Below are 17,511 nucleotides of genomic sequence, written 5' to 3' on the forward strand. Positions count from 1 at the left end.
ATAAGGAGGCTTGGGGTTCATTTAGATACACACACGTAGAGAACGAATTGATCTAGAGTTCGATTTCTGAGCTAGGAAGCTGAAAAATTCAAACTGAGTGATCATTTTGCAGCAGAGGGGCAGGGATGGTTCGGGAATACTGGACAGAGAGGCCGAGAGACACTAGTGGAGGAAACACAACATCTAGAGGGACTGATGTTGGGTCAGTTTGGGGCCATGCAGGCTTGACGCAGAGCCAGAAGGGCCAGCGTAGAGCAGAAGATGCCCTCACAGAGAAAGCTAGAACTATCGGGGAACTGTCGGCCGAGAGCGGTTGACGTAGAAGTTCTAGATGCAAAAGAGATAGTGCAGAAGTTGACGCGGAGCCTGTAAGGCTAACGAAACGAAGGGCCTACAAAGGGCCAATGCAAAGATAGCCAGGGTTAGCCAGTTCTGTTGTCGGATCAGCCGGAATCTGCGAGGTGAAGTGAGGTAAACTCACTCAGTTTTCTGCCATTATATTTTCTCTGTCACTGGATTGTCGGGAGGGCATCCAACATTGTATTCAAAATTATTGCTTAATAATAGAAAACCCTCAGAGCTACTGCACTAGTTTTCCCGCATTGGGTTTTTCCGGGGACTATTTTATCCAAAATTAACTGTGTCATATGTATCTTGCTCTTTGCTCAATTTTCTATTTCATGTAATCAAATTTAAAGAAGTGTAGGCTATAGAAGTAACTTACTTCAGTATTTAGAAAATAACTTGATAATGTATATTAAAATCAAGTAGGAGAAGTAAATTCAATTTTTCTGCAGTAGGGGTTCCTTGAGGATAGGAATTTTCACATGGTATCAGAGCATTAATTTTGAAATAGGAAGAGAAGATCTAGCACTGAGCAGAGAGGCCAACAATTGCATTTGGAAGCAATTCGAATCCCCTTGAAGGGATTGCGCAGTCCTTCTTCGGAAAGTAGAGATTCCGAGGAAATCTCTCTCTGAGAGAGTCGATAGAGAGGTAAGATTTCTGGATAGTGAGCTTGCAGAGGCAGAGAGAGTGACACAAAGCCTCAGCGCAGTGCTTGAAGGGCGTAGTTTCTATTGAGGCATAAATCCCTAAAAAAAGAGAAAAGACACATAGAAGGGGAATTTTCTCCTCAAAGGACTTTTCTCACCGAAAGTTTGAATTTCTCACTTTCCGAGCAGTAGTGCTGAGCAGTGATTAGAGGAGTCAATTCGACAGTTTGGGTGAGATGGCATCACATGGGTTCAGAGATCAGGATAGGTTGGAAGGAGCTTCCAACTATGTCATATGGAAGACCAGAATCTTAGTTGTTTTGGAGGAATACGATCTCGAAGCCTACTTCAAGAGTGTTGTGGATGTTCCCGCTGAAAATGATCAAAAGAAGAAGTACAAGGCCAAGTAGGGGAAGGCGAAGAGGTTCATACTTGATGGAGTTTGAGATCATGTGGTCTCACACTTGCAGGGCAAAGATACAACCCGAGAAATGTGGGAAGCTTTGTCTTCACTGTATGAAGGTTCTTCTGAATAGCGAAAGATGTACTAAGAACAATAATTGCAGCGGACATTGATGCATAAGGGAGAAGGTGTTAACTCCTATCTTCAACGTCTTCAGGACACCAGAGAGCCGCTTGCTGGAGTGGGTTCTACTCCTCAGTCTACTGCGATGCTAAGGACGACCCTGAATGGAGTCTCGGATGAATGGCAAGTCTTCATCCAAAGTATATAGGGTAGGGAAAGACTACCTTCATTGGAGGAGATGTGGGTAGCCCTTCAACAGGAAGAATTAAGGAGGGATCTGATTAAGGTCAACCTCAATGGCAGCAGTGGGAGTGGCATGAAGACCAAGGAGGAGAACACATCTCTAGCATCAAAGGGACAACAGAAGTCGAAGCAGAAGGACATTTCAAAGGTGAAACGTTTCAAATGTGGCGAGATGGGCCACTTTGCATCCTAGTGTTCTTTGAAGAAAAAGGATAAGGATGAGAAACATGACCCTAAGGCTGCTCTAGCAAAAATTGACGAAGATGAGTTTGCCATGAGTGCCCATGCATCTCCAGGAGGAAAATGGGGCGATATCGAACTGTAGTTGGTAGGACTACATGTGGGCAGAATCCTTGAGGAGTCCACCTCTTGGATCAATTCCTTGCTACAAGAGCCCGAGATTCACTAGTAGCGAGATGGACTTAGTGTCAGATGATGCAGTGGGTTGGTTGGAGAGACAGATGCAGTAGCCTGAGACTAGAAACTGATCAGTTGCAGAGCAAGGTTGGCAGTAGTGCAGATGGCACAGTGTAGAAGTCAACAACAACACAGAAGATTCAGAGGGTCAGAGACTAGTAGCAGTCAGATTCCAACATTCACATGGTATTATGCTGAACATAGTTAGTTCAGAAATTTCGGATCCTTTTTCGTTGTTGAACAACAACAATTGGAAAATGACGTAGTGTAGAGCTAGCAGGGGCAGTTTTACCAACAGATGCAGAGGGAGCTGTAGTACAGATGCAACAATGATAGTGGTAGTGTCATGGGCAGTAGTATAGTAGCAACAACAACACAGTGTTGGTGGCAACAATAGTGCGGAAAGGAGATGCTTTAGAGACAGAGCAGCATGCAGTTGGACATTATTGCTAGAGGCTAGAGCACACTCCTTGCTAAGAGGGAGTGTTAGTTTTTAGCAGCATCAGATGTGTTCTAGCCATGAAAATTGGTGGAGAGGCTAAGGCACGTGACTTCTAAAGAACCCAGAAACCGTTTGGTGAAATTCCACTCGGATTGTATCTTATTAAAATAATTAATGTTGATTTTTAATGTACCTTGGACAAGTGGTTTCCCATGGGTTATTCTCTACCTAGGGAAAAGTGTCCAAAATAATTTTTCTTCTAAGTGTGACTTTATAAAGTGAAAGTGACTTTATAAGTGGTAAATTCAATGTTAAATTATAAAGTGAAAAGTGACTTTAGACATAACGTACAGTGTGGGTACTTTATTTAATGGGTGTGTTAAAAAATAGAAAGTGAGAATTAAATGCACATTTGTTCTCATCCCTTGATCTAAATGAATCTGAGCCATTAGATTTTAGGGTTGCCCAAAAGTCATGTAAGGAAAGAAAAGGGAGAAAAGAAAAGAGAGATTCATTCTTCATGAGCTGATTGGAGAAAGGAGGCTGAGAGCTGGAGAAAAGTTCTGAAAGAGAAATTTGTGGCAGCACGCTGAATGAGTGATTTCCGGGCAAAGTTGGGCATGGAAATCATAGCATAGAAGACAACATAAGGTATAGTACGAACAACTTTGAATGTTGTGAGCTGCATGCCATTCAAAAGAAGTTTTTGAAAGGAAAAAAATTGAAAAAAAATCTGTACAGCCCGTACAGTGGTACGGAAATCCATACAGTACAGTCTGTATAGTATATATTTTCAGCGTCAAGTGGGCACAAAAATCAAGGCAAAGTGGGAAAGGTTTTCAAGGAGTTTTGGGTTGAAGAGATAAGTTGTATTTTGTTGTTTTGTTTTGTCTGCAAATGTATTTTTCCTAAACTTGAAAGATAAAAAAATTTGAAGAACTCTCTAACAGGTTTTCCTAGGAGAAGATTGAAGCGGATTTGCCTGGGTCTAAGTTGACCAAAAATAAGTGTATTTTTATGTGTTTTGCTGCTCTGGTTAGGTCCATATTTATTTTCAGCATTTGTTGACAGTCCCATGTGTTTTAATCTGAAAATTTCATGTCCATCTATATGTTGAATGTATGTTTATGGGAAAGGGCATTTAACTGAATGAGAGTGATAAGATGAAATTTAAACTAGGTTGGGATTGTAGGAAACGTTTTTTTAGTCATCAAATTTCAACAATTAATATTTTTAATGGGGTTCCTAAGTCTAAACTTAGGAACATTAAAGTATTAATCAAAATATGGGTGAGAATGTTCTAGAAAGCGAATCAAGTCAAGTTTTAATCTCAGTCATTGATTAGAGACTTAATCTCGGTCGTTGAAGTCTCAACGAGAAAAGTATAAGAAGGAGGCTTGGGGTTCATTTAGATACACACACGAAGAGAACGAATTGATCTAGAGTTCGATTTCTGGGGCTAGGAAGTTGATAAATTTGAAGTGAGTGATCATTCTGCAACAAAGGGGCGGGGATAGTTCAGGAATATTGGACATAGAAATGGAGAGACACTAGTGGAGGCAGCACAGCATCTAGAGGGACTGACGCTAGGCCAGTCTGGGCCCACGCAGGCCTGACGCAGAGCTAGCGCAAAGAAGAAGTTGCCCTCACGCAGAAAGCTAGAACTGTCGCAACAACTGGGAGAGGTTGACACAGAAGTTCGAGAAGCAGAAGAGATAGCACAGACGCTGATGCAAGGCCTACGCAAGGCCAGCGCAAAGATAGCCAGGGTTACCCAATTCTGTTGCCAGATAAACCAGAATCTGCAAGATGAAGTGAGGTAATCTCACTCAGTTTTCAGCCATTATATTTTCTCTATCACTAGATTGTCAGGAGGGCATCCAGCAATGTATTTAGGATTACTACTTAATAACAGAAAACCTTCAAAATTGTTGCACTGGTTTTCCTGCATTGGGTTTTTCTGGGGACTAATTTGTCCAAAAATACTGTCCTATGTATCTTGTTCTTTGCTCAGTTTTCTGTTTCATGTAATCAAATTTAAATAAGTGTAGGCTGCAGAAGTAATTTACTTCAACATTCATAAAATAACTTGATAATGTATATTAAAATCAAGTAGGAGAAGTAAATTCATTTTTTCTACAGTACGGGTTCCTTGAGGATAGGAATTTTCACACAAACTCTAGGTGTTTCCATGGCTAAGCATTTACAGAGGCAAAACCGGTCAAAAGTGGTCTCTTGGATGGGATTTTCCCTTCACTGGAAATTGTGAAGCACCTCATTGGGATTGTTCTTTTGCAAGGTTTGTTGGGAGTTTGTCCCATCTAAGCATGAAACAATTTTGTATAGGAAGTTGCATTGGAGAGCAGTGTTATTGGGTGGTTGTAGATATTTAGTCCACTCTTCTCTTAGTGGTGTTTGCAATACTTGAGAATTTCAGCCTTGTTCTCCATAAACTTTAGTGCAAATATGTTTTTAAGAATGAGGTTAGCTATTTGTTTGCATTTTTTCCATTATGAAGGAAGATGTATGTATGTAGTAGTGTTGAAAACACCAGCACCGACAAAAAATCAGTGACGGTCTAGAAAACATCTATCCACAAACTATGGCGAACATTAAAGAATACAAATTTTATTCATTATTTTCAAAATTGGAAAAAATTGGAAAAAATCGCTTAAAGAAAAAAACATGATTCTTTTGGGCTGAAAAACTAGCTGGCCAAAAATCATGACCAAAAAATCAGCTATGTTATCAACATTGGTATGTAGTTGTTAGCTAAAGAATTTCTATTGATCAAAGTTGCCAAGGGGTTGGATATAACGGCCTATTCAAATTCTATTGTTTTTTCAAATGTAAATATCTTTATACATACCTATCTATTATATTTCTTTTTTCTTATATAAATATTAAAACAATTTTAAAAAATAAAATAAAAATAGTACAACTGATGTTGAAAAAGATTTCCAACTTTCCTATTTTTTTTTTTCATTTCAAATTGGTGAAACTTCAAAATTTTTCCAAATATTTTAACTTCAAATTTTGTATTTGTTTAATTTTATTATAATTTTCTCATTTTGTGACATGATGACTACTGCCAATATTTTATCCAATGATGAGTTCAATTAATCCAAAGATAGGTTATTTGACTCATAGCTAGTTATCTCTGCAATACCAACATATAACCTAAGTCACCTACTTCAGGTTTGTGTTCATGTTCATCAACCATGAAGTTTGAGAAAATATCATCATTGCAAAAAAATGGATAAAATTTATTATTAAATTTTAGGAAATATGAAAATTCTAAATTTGAGTTTAAATGAATTAAATCTGAATTTAAACAAATTTAATCGAATTTGAATTTAAATGCACCTAACGCCAAACTTCTAACAAATTTATTCAGCCGCACATGCAATTCACCGAATTCGAACTTAAAGGATCAACTTCGGTAAACACAGTAACTTAGACTATAACCATGTCACTTTAAGATGAGCCCTAGCCTGGACTTCATGGCTGAACAAATTCTTAAGAGTCTTTAATACCACTCTCTCGGAGCCTGTAAGAAAACTCAAAGTATCTATTGAGTGATGTTCAACGTACTGTACTGTAGCATTGTCTATGTTTTTATTCTGGTTCAAATTTAAGTCATTATGAATTTGTGTCATTTCGAAATAATAGCAATATTTTAAAAGATGATCCCAAGGACGATGATGGCTAGCTATCAGCCTATGTACAGCATACAACAGAGTGATGAAGTTTCAGAAAAGCATCTCAGATAAATGGCCAAATTGGAGGTTCTCGTGTGAGAATCATTTAGGGCAGTTTTAGTTTGGTATCTGCTATCAACTTTAATGGGTGAACATATGAGACAAGGATAGGGTTATAGAAAAATTTATTCTGCAAAGAGCTCATTACTGAATCTTGTCAATAGAGACCAACAAGAAGATCAAAAATTGAATAGACAATGGGAATGGTATCATACCACATTGATTCCTTTGGATTATAATCTGTCTTACAGTATAGTGAATTAATTTTATAATTAAGGAAAAATGCATACTAAAACATACTAAATTGAAAATGAAAAAGAAAACCTTAAATTTGTTAGTCTCATAAATAAAAACCCCATCTCTATGAATAGTTATCCCCCACTTGGCAAGCGTAGGGTCCTATATACAAGCTATCACATGGGAAGAAAACAGAGAACCCTTTGGAAAATGCAGCTAAATGTGGTTAAAAAGGACACAACTAGAATCACTCACAAAGTGGATTTCTTTTATTGCAAGGAAAGGTCCGTTGGAGGCAATCTAACCCTCCCTGAGAAAATCTGTAATAGCAAAGTTGTTGATAATCAACAATTACAATGATTATTCACAAAAGAAACATCACTTAATATTCTGAAATATGTAAAACAGATAAAAATCCAAGCTATTGGTACAGAGCTTTCAGATTCATGCCCAGTTGCTCGCATCCTGAATAGATATTAGACGGATAACTTTTGTGTAGTCTATGAAATTCAAAAACTTTTTCTTGAAATAAAATAATATGTTCAATATTAAGTTTTATCTCAAACTTTTCCCTCCCTTGCTCTCTAAGAAAATATGAACAGAAAGAGGGCATGCCTACCTATTATCTATTTCATTTGTTGTGAAGTAATTTCCTACCAGATTCCTGCATGCCATGATATTGCATATTATAATTTGTACAATGTGGTTGATAGGAAAAATATTTTTGATTATCAAACCCAACAATAGATACTGAAATTTACTAGAAAAGAAGGAAGACTCTAATTATAACAATGATGGAAATAAAGATGGGTGATGATATACAAAGAGAGAAAACAAGGCTAGAGTGGAAGAGCTATATCAAATTTCCAATCATAAGTTTGGAAATTCAACTAATGAAATTACTCGTCTTTGCATACACATTCAAATTGTCGTCGCTTAGCCATGTTGGAAGAGCTCCTGAAAACTGGTTGTAAGATAGATCTCTGCAGACACAGAACATTGGCAATACAGTAAGACATAAATGCTAATAAATTTGAGATCCCATTAACAATAGTATAGGATCTAAATTACATATTTACTGGAGTGTTGTGATTCCTAAAGGTAATATACATTATGTTAGACATTTTCATATAATGTAATCATGTATTCATTCGTACTTTATGTTAATCATGAAGGCTGTATGTACTCTATAATTTATGGTTGTTGTTTGTACATTATGTTAGTCATTAGGGTTTTAGCTAAGCTATGTTTGGTGAGGTATTTATTGTCATAACGCAATTATCTTTTATAAGGATGAAATGTTAAAAGATAATGCATGCCTGTAAAGCCACTTATCTCACATGCAAGGATCAAAGGGGTAAGAGGGCCAATAAATTATAAATAGGCTTATAGATCTTAACAAAGGTTATGCTGATGAGATTGTGGGTAATTACGAATATATTGTTGAAGAGTTTCTTTATTAACAAATTTTATTTGGGAGATTAACATTGTCTATCACATGTCTTGACTTCGTTTCTAGAATGTTAGTGTTACCCACCAAAATGGGTAACCCTATAGGAAAGAACTTTTTCTCCTATTTTGAATATCCAACTAGCCAACATCCCTACATATTTGCTCATTGATGATGATATGCTGGTTTCCTCCGCCATATGTACCATTCATACACCTCTCACCATCCAACATTCCTCTTGGATAAAGGTGGGCTATCATTCAACAGGTACTTTGATCATTTTGTAATCAAGTGCTTTTACTTAATGTTTTGGCCATTTAGTATGGATAAAGGGGTGATCTGGATCACTAAATGATCTTGTCTGTAAGCTTGTTCTCTCACCTTACCAAAGGGTTAATATTTAGCCCTACTCTAGTGGGACCTCCCTAAGGCTTTAGGGTCATATGAGGGGCATTACTTAGGAAACTTAGATTGAAGCGGTGTGTTCAGTATCCTTTTTGATACTTTCAATTCTAATATTCTTAATAGAAAATAATGTGATAAACAAGCAAATTCTACCATGCATACACAAAAATTTAACAAACAATTAAACACCAACAATTCAGCCAAAAAATTGTTGCAAGCTGAGCTATTTTATTATCAAAGAGGAGAGTACAAATGTATGGAATATGTGCACCTAGACTTGCCAAAGCAAGCAAGACAAACCCCCAAGTGAGAGAAATGTTGCTATGATGCTATGAAGTGCTTCTTCCTCAAGCTTTTGTGTTGGCCATGAAAATATGCAACTGCTAGCTAGAAATAAACCCCTATTTGAGCCCTCTAGATTGCTTGGCCAAATTAATTTCAGACTCCCCTCAAATAAACCAAAAATGTTAGGTTTTTGTAGCATCGGATGTGTTCTAGCCACGTAATTTTGTGAAGAGGCTAGAATACATGAGATCTCAAAAACCCATAAATCGTTTCTGGAAATTCTACTTAGAAATTACTTAATTAGATTATTAGTCGTTTTTTAAATATTTCCCAAGTCTAAACTTAGGGAATATGACTAATTAATCAGAACTAATTAAGTTATGGTGTGAATCTAAGTTCCCTGAAATGGGGAAACGGGTATGAGTTTCCGAAATGGGCACGGGTACGAAACGTAACCCCCCCAAATTTTGGAAACGGGGAAACGTGATATATATATATATTAGAATTTAGGACATTTAAGAAATGTTATGTGCAATCATAAAGCATACATGATACATTATAATTTATTACATTTAAAGTTTAAACATTATGATTAAATTTACATCACATTTACTCATGAATGATCACATAATGAAAATAGCAATATCGGAATATCCAAAATCAACCTTTATTATATATATGAGGTTGCAAGTACAATAAAGACTATGAGGTTGCAAGAACTATAAAGACAAAATACCACTGCTCTCTTCCTCTTTTCTCCTTTGCTAAAATCGTTCATCTCCAAGAGAAACGACTTGCTCAATTGTGTGATGAGGGAATGAGGCAAGAGTCTTTTTATAACTTGAGAGAGGCATCTAGAAGCATCCACAAGATATTTTATTCACCCAATAAAAAATTAGAACTAAGAAAACAAAAAAAAAAACAAGAAAAGAAAAATCGCAATATGAAGTGGAAACTCCGTCATACGGCCTGGAAACTCGTTTCCGACCGTACTGGCCACGTTTCCCCAGGCCGAAAACTCGTTTCCAGGCCGTACGATACGCGTTTCCACGTTTCCGTTTTGTTTCCTGGTGGAAACGGACCTGGGGGCAACGTTTCCTGCAACATAGGTGTGAATCTTCTAAAAGCTCACGCAGATCAACTTTTAGTTAAACCTAGCCATAGATTAAGATCTAATCTTGGTCATTGAAGTCTCAACAGAGGATTATAAGAAGAAAGTCGATGGAGCTTGGAGAGCACACTTCAGCAGTTTGATTTCATGAGCAGATCGATTTCTAGAATAGTAGAAGTTAGTTGTCGGAGAGAGAGCTAGTGAAATCGAACCAGTGATTGAGGGGAAGGGACAGTGAAGCTGGAGGAAGATTTCCTTATCCGATGAGTGCATTTGCAGAGAAGCAAATGAGGCACAGAGAGGCTGACATAGAGTAGCACAACAGCCTCTAGAGACAAAGTCGAACTACTGGAGAGATTGACATTTTCAGTTCTAGACACCGGGGAGGAGTCCTAGAGTGTCAGAGAAGTGTCTTTCTGGTCAGCAAAAGGCATAATGACTTCATCAGAGTCTAGTCCGAGGCTAGTTGTCCAGCTAGCTACGCAGAGTAGCGTAGAGGCTGACGCAGAGGCTCAGAGGGCTAAAATTTTGAAGGCAAGTTGTGCCAGGAGATTGCTTGTGGGGTGAGGAAAATTCCTCACTAAATCTTTGCCAATATTTCTCAGTAGAATTGCCAATTTCAAAATCCAGTTATACTCAGATTATTTCATTGCTCCATAATAATAAAACCCTCAGTTGTTGCACCGGTTTCCCGAGTTGGGTTTTTCCTGGGACATTGGTCCAAAATAACTGTGTCATTTTATGTGTGTGTGCTAGTATTTCTTCCAGTGTTTATTTCTTTTGCAGTGTATTTGTGTAGATTGCATTGTGATTGATTCAATATTTGTTGTAGTACACAATAAATAAATTGTTAAGAGTTAATTTAACAATTAGGATAATTATTTCTAGTTGCTGCAATAGGAATCAGGTTTCCAATTTTTCACATAGTATCAGAGCACAGATGATCAGCCGGAGTGCTCAGTAGCGAAGAGGGAGTTTTACTGTTCATTGAGGGGCAACAGTTCAAAACCCCAAAGGCAATGCAGTCACCTTGGCCAAGAGGTCGAATTTTTGAGGAGAAATCGATTCTTCTAAGAGAGGGGCAGAAAAATTCGATCTCTCCAGATCGAGGGTTTGCAGAGGCAGAGGGAGCAGCCAATATTTTTTGCGGAGCAGATATCTAGTTGGACGTAGTAGTTTTGCAGCAATTTATAAAGCAGAGATAGCGTCGAGAGGAAGAAGAGCACACACTGAGTGTGATATCCTTGCTTAGCAATATTACTAAGGGAAATATCAATCTTCCCAATTTTGTCTTATTTCATGTTTGCACTTATGAGATGTGAATTTAGAGGTCCCACATGAATTTTGGGATTAAGTGGGGGCCTGAACAATAAGAAGGAAGGAAAATATTGCGGTTCTGGTGGAGCACGGGGGCCACCCCATAGAGAATTACAGCCCACATTTGGAGTACGTTCTCATTAGAGCGAAGTTGGTGGGGGAAAGTTGAACTGGGCCCACTGGTGATTTCTGGTAGCATCGGATGTGAAGTCTCAAATTTTGTAAGGAGGCTTAGGCACATGTATTCTAAAGAACCCAATAATCGTTTGAGGAAATTCCACCCAAAAACAGTTGTACTAAAATAATTAATTATTTTTAATGGGACCCTAAGTCTGAACTTAGGAAAATAAAATAATTAAAGGGTATTAATTTAAATTTTGGGTGTAAATTCTAGAAGAAGGCGAGGATCAAGCAGAAATGATCTTAGCCATTGATTAACTTCTAATCTAGATCGTTGAATGTCAACGAGGAGATTATTTAAGGAGGCTTGAGGGTCACTTGGAAGATACATAGAGAGAGTTCAAAGAATTGATTTTCTGAATCAAAGTAGCGGTTGGGAGATTTTTGATAGTGAGCTTTTGCAATGAGGGGCAGGGATAGTTGGGTTGGAGTATCTTCTCCGGGACCCATGATCAGCAGCAGAGAGGCAGAGAGACACCAAGAGGAGGTAGCATGTGAAAATTTCTAACTAGATATCCTACTGCGGTGATTAATATTATTTCTTCTACTTATTAATTCAGAAATAAGTTATCCATAGTATTATTACGGCAAATATCGAAATATATTCTACTGCAGCTGTAATATTCCTAACCCGGAATATACCACAAACCCCAGCAAAAACTCCAACCAAATATATGCAAATGATATAATAACCCAGAAGTGATAAAATGACAGTGAAACAACATATAATAATGTAAACCGGAAATATAAGCAGATACAAGAAATGCAGCGAGAAAGTGCTAAGCCATTTTATTATACTGAGCAATAAAATGAGTACAAGAGGTGATCAGACAGATGGCACCTCGACTTGCACAAGGCAAGTGAAGAAATACTCTCAGAATGACAAGAATGGCCTCTCTGCATGGATGCTGCTATTGTGTTGTTGTTGCTGCTAAGAAACAAATGATGATTTGGGGCTGCTCCCCTCCTCGGAAAAAGCTGAAACTTTGGATTCGGGCTCTACTCAAGAAACCCAGAAAAACCCAGAAAGATTTCCTGGAATGTCCGACCCCCGAAAATAACCCTCCTGGGGATCTGCGCAGTTCCTCCAAGGCTCTGCGCTGTCTCTAAAACCTCTTTAAATCCTGCCTGAAACTCCACTTGAAAACTGTGCCAAAAATCCTCTGATTGGCAAGGGCTGGTCCCCTGCTCATTCACACAGCATAAATCCTCCTGCAAACCCCAATCCCCATCAGCTGCCATACTGAATTGCGTCCCTCTCCCAGTGCTGCGCAGTCCTCCAAAATGCTGCTAAAACTACTGCTAGAATGCTGATGAAACTACTGCTGAAACACCAAAGGAAATACCTTGCCCGAGTAGGCACTCGAAGTCCCCTGGGGCTAAGGGTGAGATCTCTGAACGGAGACACTCAATGCACTAAACAGTGCTGCAGACCAGCTAAATAGCCAACGTGCTCAAAAGTCGAAACGACTAGCTCAAAATGCACATAACTGAATGATCCAAAATGAGGGGGCTCTTCTCTATTTTATAGCCTCTGCCTCTCACAATCCCTAGGCTCACCTCCTCCTCCGTGATTCCCCTCTTGCCATGTGTTCTTCCCTCTTGCGCAGTCCCTCCATGTGTCTACATGGGCCCCATTTCTGCGTTCCCCCTTTTGGCCCCCTTGGCTCCTCCTTAAGTCACAACGTTGTGCTACTAGGAAGTGAATTTTTGTTCTTAAAGTGAGTTATGTCCCCCGTCCTCACTTTTGATTTGAAAATAACTATAGAAGGAAAAAATTGGGCAAAATCGAATATTCCAATTAGCCATGGCTAATTAGGAATATTACAGTCTCCCCCAGCAAAATGTTGCTTGTCCTCAAGCAACTGAAGTGATGGGTGCTACAAGATCTTCTCACTCTCCCAAGTGGCATCCTCATCTGACAAATTCTTCCACCTCACCAAGAATTCCCGGACCATCTTTCTCCGTAGCTACCTCTCCCTAGTATCAATGATAGCCTCTAGCTGCAATACCAAATGCCCGTCGGCATCCATGGGTGGTAGCTCATCTGTCACTATCACCTGCTGCCCCAATGCCTTTTTCAGGCATGATACATGGAAAACGTTATGAATCTTGCTGCCTTGGGGCAGCTCCAACTCATATGCAACCTATCCAACCCTGCGTATCACCCTGTACGACCCATAAAAGCGGGGCTTAAGCTTCTCAGCCCCCTTCTGCTTTAGTGACGACTGTCGGTATGGCTGTAACCGTAGGTAGACCATGTCCCCTACCTCGAACTGTCTCTCCACCCGACCCCTGTCGGCATACAACTTCTGTTGGTTCTGTGTTGTAGCCATGTTATCCTTGAGAGCTCGAAGAATATCCTGACTCTCTTGGATCCATATCTTGGCTCTGGGAGCCTTGCTATCACCAAACATCACGTCAGCAAAAGATAAAGGATGATACCCATATAAAGCATAGAATGGTGACATACCAATGGACATGTGATGTGAAGTATTGTAGCAGTACTCCCCTAGATGCAGCCACCTCAACCATGCTCGTTGCTGCCCACTGACATAGTTACGCAAGTAGCCCTCTAGCCACTTGTTAACTATCTCTGTCTGCCCATCCGTCTGTGGGTGATAACTGGTACTCAGTGTCAACTCCGTCCCCACCAACCAGAAAAGCTCCTGCCAAAACCCGCCCATGAAATGGCTGTCCCTATCACTGACGATGGTCTTAGGAAGACCATGTAGCCTAAAGATCTCTCTAAAGAACAGCTCGGCCACCTGTGCTGCTGTATAGTGTGCGGATATGGCAAAAAAGTGTGCGTACTTTGTCAGTCGGTCAACGACGACAAAGATGCAATCCTTGCCCTGTACCATGGGCAACCCTGTGATGAAGTCCATCGAAATACTCTCCCATTTCCCCTCCGGAATGGGAAGAGGCTGCAATAATCCAGCGGGATGGCTCATCTCTCCCTTGTTCCTCTGGCAAACATCACACTCTCGAATGTGCCGGAGTACATCCTCCTTAAGGCCCTTCCATGAGCACCTCTTCCTAATGGCCCTATAGGTTTTGGTAAACCCCTGATGTCCTGCCAACGGTGAATCATGTGATGCCTGGAGTATCTTCTTCTTGAGCTGAGACCCCTCAGTCAAGAAGATCCGGTCCCTGTAATAGATGATCTCATCGACCACCTTGTACCTGTCATCTGCCACCTGCCCATCCAGAAACTCACATGCAAACCTGTCCTTGGAGTACTCTACTAAGAGTCGAGCCCTCCAGTCTGTATCCAAGCTCATAAGATACAACGTGGCTGGTCTACGTGAAAAGGCATCTGCTACCACGTTGTTCTTACCCTTGACATACTCAATGTTAAAGTCATATGCTTAGATCTTGCTGATCCACTTCTGCTGCCTCTCCTGTAGCTGCTTCTGCTCCAAAAAGAACTTGACGCTGTTGTGATCAGTCCTCACCCTGAACCTGTTACCCACCAAATACTGTCGGTACTTAGCCAATGCATGCATGATGGCCAACATCTCCTTATCGTATATAGAATACAACCTCTCATGCGGAAGGAGCTTCCGGCTCTCAAAGGCTATAGGGTGACCTCCCTGCATCAACACTGCGCCGATCCCCTCTCCCGACGCATCACACTCCAAAACAAAAGGTTGTGTAAAATCTGGCAACGCAAGCACTGGGCAGCTGCTCATAACCTCCTTGAGCCTGTCAAAGGCTCGTTGCACTGTATCTGACCAACTAAAAGCCCCCTTCCTCGTCAAATCTGTCAGGGGTGCAACAAGCTGTGAGAAACCTTTGACGAACTTCCGGTAGTAAGTACAAATGCCAATGAATCCTCGAAGTTCCGTCACATTTCTCGGCTCCGGACATTCTCTGATGGCCCTAATCTTTTCCCCGTGGACTCTCACTCCATCCACTCCTATGATGTGTCCCAGATACAACATCTCCGTCAATCCAAACTCACAATTGGAGAGTTTGGCATAGAACTGCTGCTCCTGTAAGATATGCAATACCATCTCAATGTGCCGGAGATGCTCCTCCCAAGTCCTCTGTAAATGAGAATGTCATCAAAGAATACCAACACAAACTTCCTCAGGTGACTACGGAAGATGTGATTCATGCAGGACTGAAATGTAGCAGGGGTGTTGGTTAGCCCAAAAGGCATCACCAAGAACTCAAAGTGCCCATGTTGACACCTGAAGTGTGCGTACTTTGTCAGTCGGTCAACGACGACAAAGATGCAATCCTTGCCCTGTACCATGGGCAACCCTGTGATAAAGTCCATCGCAATACTCTCCCATTTCCCCTCCGGAATGGGAAGAGGCTGCAATAATCCAGCGGGATGGCTCATCTCTCCCTTGTTCCTCTGGCAAACATCACACTCCCGAATGTGCCGGAGTACATCCTCCTTAAGGCCCTTCCATGAGCACCTCTTCCTAATGGCCCTATAGGTTTTGGTAAACCCCTGATGTCCTGCCAACGGTGAGTCATGTGATGCCTGGAGTATCTTCTTCTTGAGCTGAGACCCCTCAGTCAAGAAGATCCGGTCCCTGTAATAGATGATCTCATCGACCACCTTGTACCTGTCATCTGTCACCTGCCCATCTAGAACCTCACATGCAAACCTGTCCTTGGAGTACTCTACTAAGAGTCGAGCCCTCCAGTCTGTATCCAAGCTCATAAGATACAACGTGGCTGGTCTACGTGAAAAGGCATCTGCTACCACGTTGTTCTTACCCTTGACATACTCAATGTTAAAGTCATATGCTTGGATCTTGCTGATCCACTTCTGCTGCCTCTCCTGTAGCTGCTTCTGCTCCAAAAAGAACTTGAGGCTGTTGTGATCAGTCCTCACCCTGAACCTGTTACCCACCAAATACTGTCGGTACTTAGCCAATGCATGCATGATGGCCAGCATCTCCTTGTCGTATATAGAATACAACCTCTCATGCGGAAGGAGCTTCCGGCTCTCAAAGGCTATAGGGTGACCTCCCTGCATCAACACTGCGTCGATCCCCTCTCCCGACGCATCACACTCCAAAACAAAAGGCTGTGTAAAATCTGGCAACGCAAGCACTGGGCAGCTGCTCATAACCTCCTTGAGCCTGTCAAAGGCTCGTTGCACTGTATCTGACCAACTAAAAGCCCCCTTCCTCGTCAAATCTGTCAGGGGTGCAACAAGCTGTGAGAAACCTTTGACGAACTTCCGGTAGTAAGTACAAATGCCAATGAATCCTCGAAGTTCCGTCACATTTCTCGGCTCCGGCCATTCTCTGATGGCCCTAATCTTCTCCCCGTGGACTCTCACTCCATCCACTCCTATGATGTGTCCCAGATACAACATCTCCGTCAACCCAAACTCACACTTGGAGAGTTTGGCATAGAACTGCTGCTCCTGTAAGATATGCAATACCATCTCAATGTGCCGGAGATGCTCCTCCCAAGTCCTGCTGTAAATGAGAATGTCATCAAAGAATACCAACACAAACTTCCTCAGGTGACTACGGAAGATGTGATTCATGCAGGACTGAAATGTAGCAGGGGTGTTGGTTAGCCCAAAAGGCATCACCAAGAACTCAAAGTGCCCATATTGACACCTGAAGGCGGTCTTGGGAATGTCCTGTTCCCTCACGTGAATCTGATGGTACCCAGATCTCAAATCAATCTTTGAGAAGAATCGTGCTCCCCTCAACTCGTCCATTAACTCATAGATCCTGGGTATGGAGTACCTGTTCTTCAGGGTCTTCTTGTTCACAGCCCTGTAGTCAATGCACATCCTTAATGTACCGTCCTTCTTCTTCACCAACACCACAGAAGAAGAAAAAGGACTCGTGCTCGGTCCAATGTGTCCAAGAGCCAGCAACTCCTGGGTAGCCCGCTCAATCTCGTCCTGATAGGCCTTGGGGTGCCTATAGGGGGTGGTTATCACTGCCTGGATGCCCTGCTCAAGCTCGATAGTGTGCTCAAACCCCCGATCCGATGGCTGTCCTAGTGGAATCTCTCCAAATACTATGGCATACCGATCAAGGATGGACTGGATCTCCGGATGTACCGTCTGCCCTGTAGTCCCTGCCTCTGATGCACGCAACTCCACTGCCCACTCTATGTCTCCCTTCTGGAACACTGCCTCCATTCGATG

The 17,511-nt window shown here is 41.1% G+C and overlaps 1 protein-coding gene across 3 annotated transcripts in view; it reads right to left on the minus strand.

The window, feature by feature from the left end:
* Positions 1-17,511, minus strand: part of LOC149227109 (putative LRR receptor-like serine/threonine-protein kinase At1g56140) — a 686,518-nt gene that overhangs the window by 149,839 nt on the left and 519,168 nt on the right. For all 3 annotated transcript variants that reach the window (XM_089377692.1, XM_089377694.1, XM_089377693.1), the window contains 3 exons: positions 7,539-7,604; positions 7,241-7,285; positions 6,877-6,941 (listed from right to left, as the gene is read on the minus strand). In XM_089377692.1, the coding sequence (XP_089233818.1) occupies positions 6,877-6,941; positions 7,241-7,285; positions 7,539-7,604 (176 nt within the window). The remainder of the gene's footprint in view (positions 1-6,876; positions 6,942-7,240; positions 7,286-7,538; positions 7,605-17,511) is intronic.

Source organism: Pinus tabuliformis, chromosome J, assembly GCF_031772625.1.
Source record: "Pinus tabuliformis cultivar Carrire ecotype Pingquan chromosome J, CPIR1, whole genome shotgun sequence".
NCBI classification, from domain to species: Eukaryota; Viridiplantae; Streptophyta; class Pinopsida; order Pinales; family Pinaceae; genus Pinus; species Pinus tabuliformis.